General features: G+C 52.7%; 1 protein-coding gene across 2 annotated transcripts in view; it reads left to right on the top strand.

The window, feature by feature from the left end:
• The window catches only part of LOC121842123 (low-density lipoprotein receptor-related protein 6-like), a 5,098-nt gene extending 2,909 nt beyond the window's left edge, over positions 1-2,189 (top strand). Inside the window, exons 3-4 of one of the 2 annotated variants that reach the window (XM_042312224.1) lie at positions 50-374; positions 1,951-2,189. In XM_042312224.1, coding sequence (XP_042168158.1) covers positions 50-357 — 308 coding nt within the window. In that variant the 3' untranslated portion in view covers positions 358-374; positions 1,951-2,189. Of the gene's footprint in view, positions 1-49; positions 375-1,648; positions 1,676-1,950 lie in introns of those variants that run through there. The other variant, XM_042312225.1, reaches the window with a different exon arrangement.
• Positions 2,190-2,500: the final 311 nt, after the last annotated feature.

The raw sequence follows: 2,500 nt of genomic DNA, 5'->3' as shown, positions 1-2,500 counted from the left end.
TCTCCTCCTGTCTCCCCCAGGTCTAACTGTTCCTCCTCTGCTCCCCCAGGTCTGGAGCGTGAGGTTATAGCCGACGACCTCCCCCACCCCTTTGGTCTGACCCAGTACCAGGACTACATCTATTGGACGGACTGGTCTCAGCGCAGCATCGAACGGGCCAATAAGACATCGGGCCAGAACCGTACGGTCATCCAGGGTCACCTAGACTACGTGATGGACATCTTGGTCTTCCACTCGTCACGCCAGGGGGGCTGGAACGCCTGCGCTCCACCAATGGGCAATGCTCACACCTCTGTCTGGCTGTACCAATCAGCAGCTTTGTCTGTGGATGCCCCGCCCACTTCTCCTCAACAATGACAACAAGACCTGCAGTGGTGAGAGACACACACACACACACACACACACGGTCACGGTACTAGGTCTGTAACTGGGCTGTAGCTCCCACAGCATAGCCAAGAAAAACAGCCACAGGCCATTAATCCTCCTCCACCAAACTTTACAGTTGGCACTATGAATTGGGGCAGGTAGTGTTCCCCTGGCATCCTCCTAACCCAGATTTTTCCGTCAGACTGTCAGATAGTGAAGCGTGATTCATCACTCCAGACAAAGCGTTTCCACTGCCCCAGAGCTTTACACCCCTCCAGCCGACGCTTGGCATTGTCCATGTTGATCTGAGGCTTGTGTGTGGGGCTGCTCGGCCATGGAAACCCATTTCATGAAGCTCCCGACTAACAGTTTTTGTGCTGATGTTGCTTCCAGCGGCGGTTTGGAACTCGGTAGTGAGCGTGGCAACAGGGGCAGTTTGGAACCTGGTAGTGAGCGTTGCTTCCAGGGGCAGTTTGGAACTCGGTAGTGAGCGTTGCTTCCAGGGGCAGTTTGGAACTCGGTAGTGAGCGTTGCTTCCAGGGGCAGTTTGGAACTCGGTAGTGAGCGTTGCTTCCAGAGGCAGTTTGGAACTCGGTAGTGAGCGTTGCTTCCAGAGGCAGTTTGGAACCTGGTAGTGAGCGTTGTGACAGAGGCAGTTTGGAACTCGGTAGTGAGCGTTGTAACAGAGGACAGAGGGTTTTTACTTGCTGCACTCAGCGGTTTCTGTGAGCTTGTGTGGTCTACCACTTCCCGGCTGAGCCGTTGTTGCTCCTAGACATTTTCCACTTCACAATAACAGCAGTTGACAGGGGGCAGCTCTAGCAGAGCAGAAATTTGACAAACTGACAAACTGAAAGTCACTGAGCTCTTCAGTAGGGGTCATTCTACTGACAATGTTTGTCTATGGAGATTGCATGGCTGTATGCTCAATTTTATACACCTGTCAGCAAGGCTGTGGCTGAAACAGGCGAATCCACTAATTTGAAGGGGTGTTGACCTACTGCTGGTCATATACTGTAGATGCCCCCACAGCTATGCTGACCAGGGGAGAGATGCCCCCACAGCTATGCTGACCAGGGGAGAGATGCCCCCACAGCTATGCTGACCAGGGGAGAGATGCCCCCACAGCTATGCTGACCAGGGGAGAGGGAACCCACTGGGCCACCCACTGTGATCATTATTCAGACATCACATGCTTGATTCTCTCTCTGTCTCTCTCTCTCCATTAATTTCTCATCCAAAGTAATTGTTGTAATGGTCTCTTCCCCCTCTCCTCCTCCAGCCCCTACGTCGTTCCTCTGTCTCTCTCTCTCTAATGGTCTCTTCCCCCTCTCCTCCTCCAGCCCCTACATCGTTCCTCTGTCTCTCTCTCTCTAATGGTCTCTTCCCCCTCTCCTCCTCCAGCCCCTACGCGTGCTCTGTCTCTCTCTCTAATGGTCTCTTCCCCCTCTCCTCCTCCAGCCCCTACGTCGTTCCTCTGTCTCTCTCTCTCTAATGGTCTCTTCCCCCCTCTCCTCCTCCAGCCCCTACGTCGTTCCTCTGTCTCTCTCTCTCTAATGGTCTCTCCCCCCTCTCCTCCTCCAGCCCCTACGTCGTTCCTCTTGTTCAGTCAGAAGTCAGCCATTAACCGGATGGTGATGGATGAGCATCAGTCTCCTGACATCATCCTTCCCATCCACAGTCTGAGGAATGTCAGGGCTATAGACTACGACCCCCTGGATAAACAACTGTACTGGATCGACTCCAAACAGAACGCGATCCGCAGAGCGCAGGAGAACGGGAACATGGTAGGTTACTGACCCCGCCTCCATAAACCACATCAGTAGATCAGTGTCTTACGGGTTTACCAGGTCAACACCATTTGACTGACAGCCTGTTGCTCCTATCAGAGCATGATTTGACTGACGGTCTGTTCCTCCTATCAGAGTATGTGTTGACTGACGGCCTGTTCCTCCCATCCTATCAGAGTATGATTTGACTGACAGCCTGTTCCTCCTATCAGAGTATGATTTGACTGATGGCCTGTTCCTCCTATCAGAGTATGATTTGACTGATGGCCTGTTCCTCCTTATCCTATCAGAGTATGATTTGACTGACTGCCTGTTCCTCCTATCAGAGTATGATTTGACTGACG

Source organism: Oncorhynchus tshawytscha, unplaced genomic scaffold (assembly GCF_018296145.1).
Source record: "Oncorhynchus tshawytscha isolate Ot180627B unplaced genomic scaffold, Otsh_v2.0 Un_contig_8003_pilon_pilon, whole genome shotgun sequence".
NCBI lineage: Eukaryota > Metazoa > Chordata > Actinopteri > Salmoniformes > Salmonidae > Oncorhynchus > Oncorhynchus tshawytscha.
This window is presented reverse-complemented; position numbering and strand designations above follow the sequence as displayed.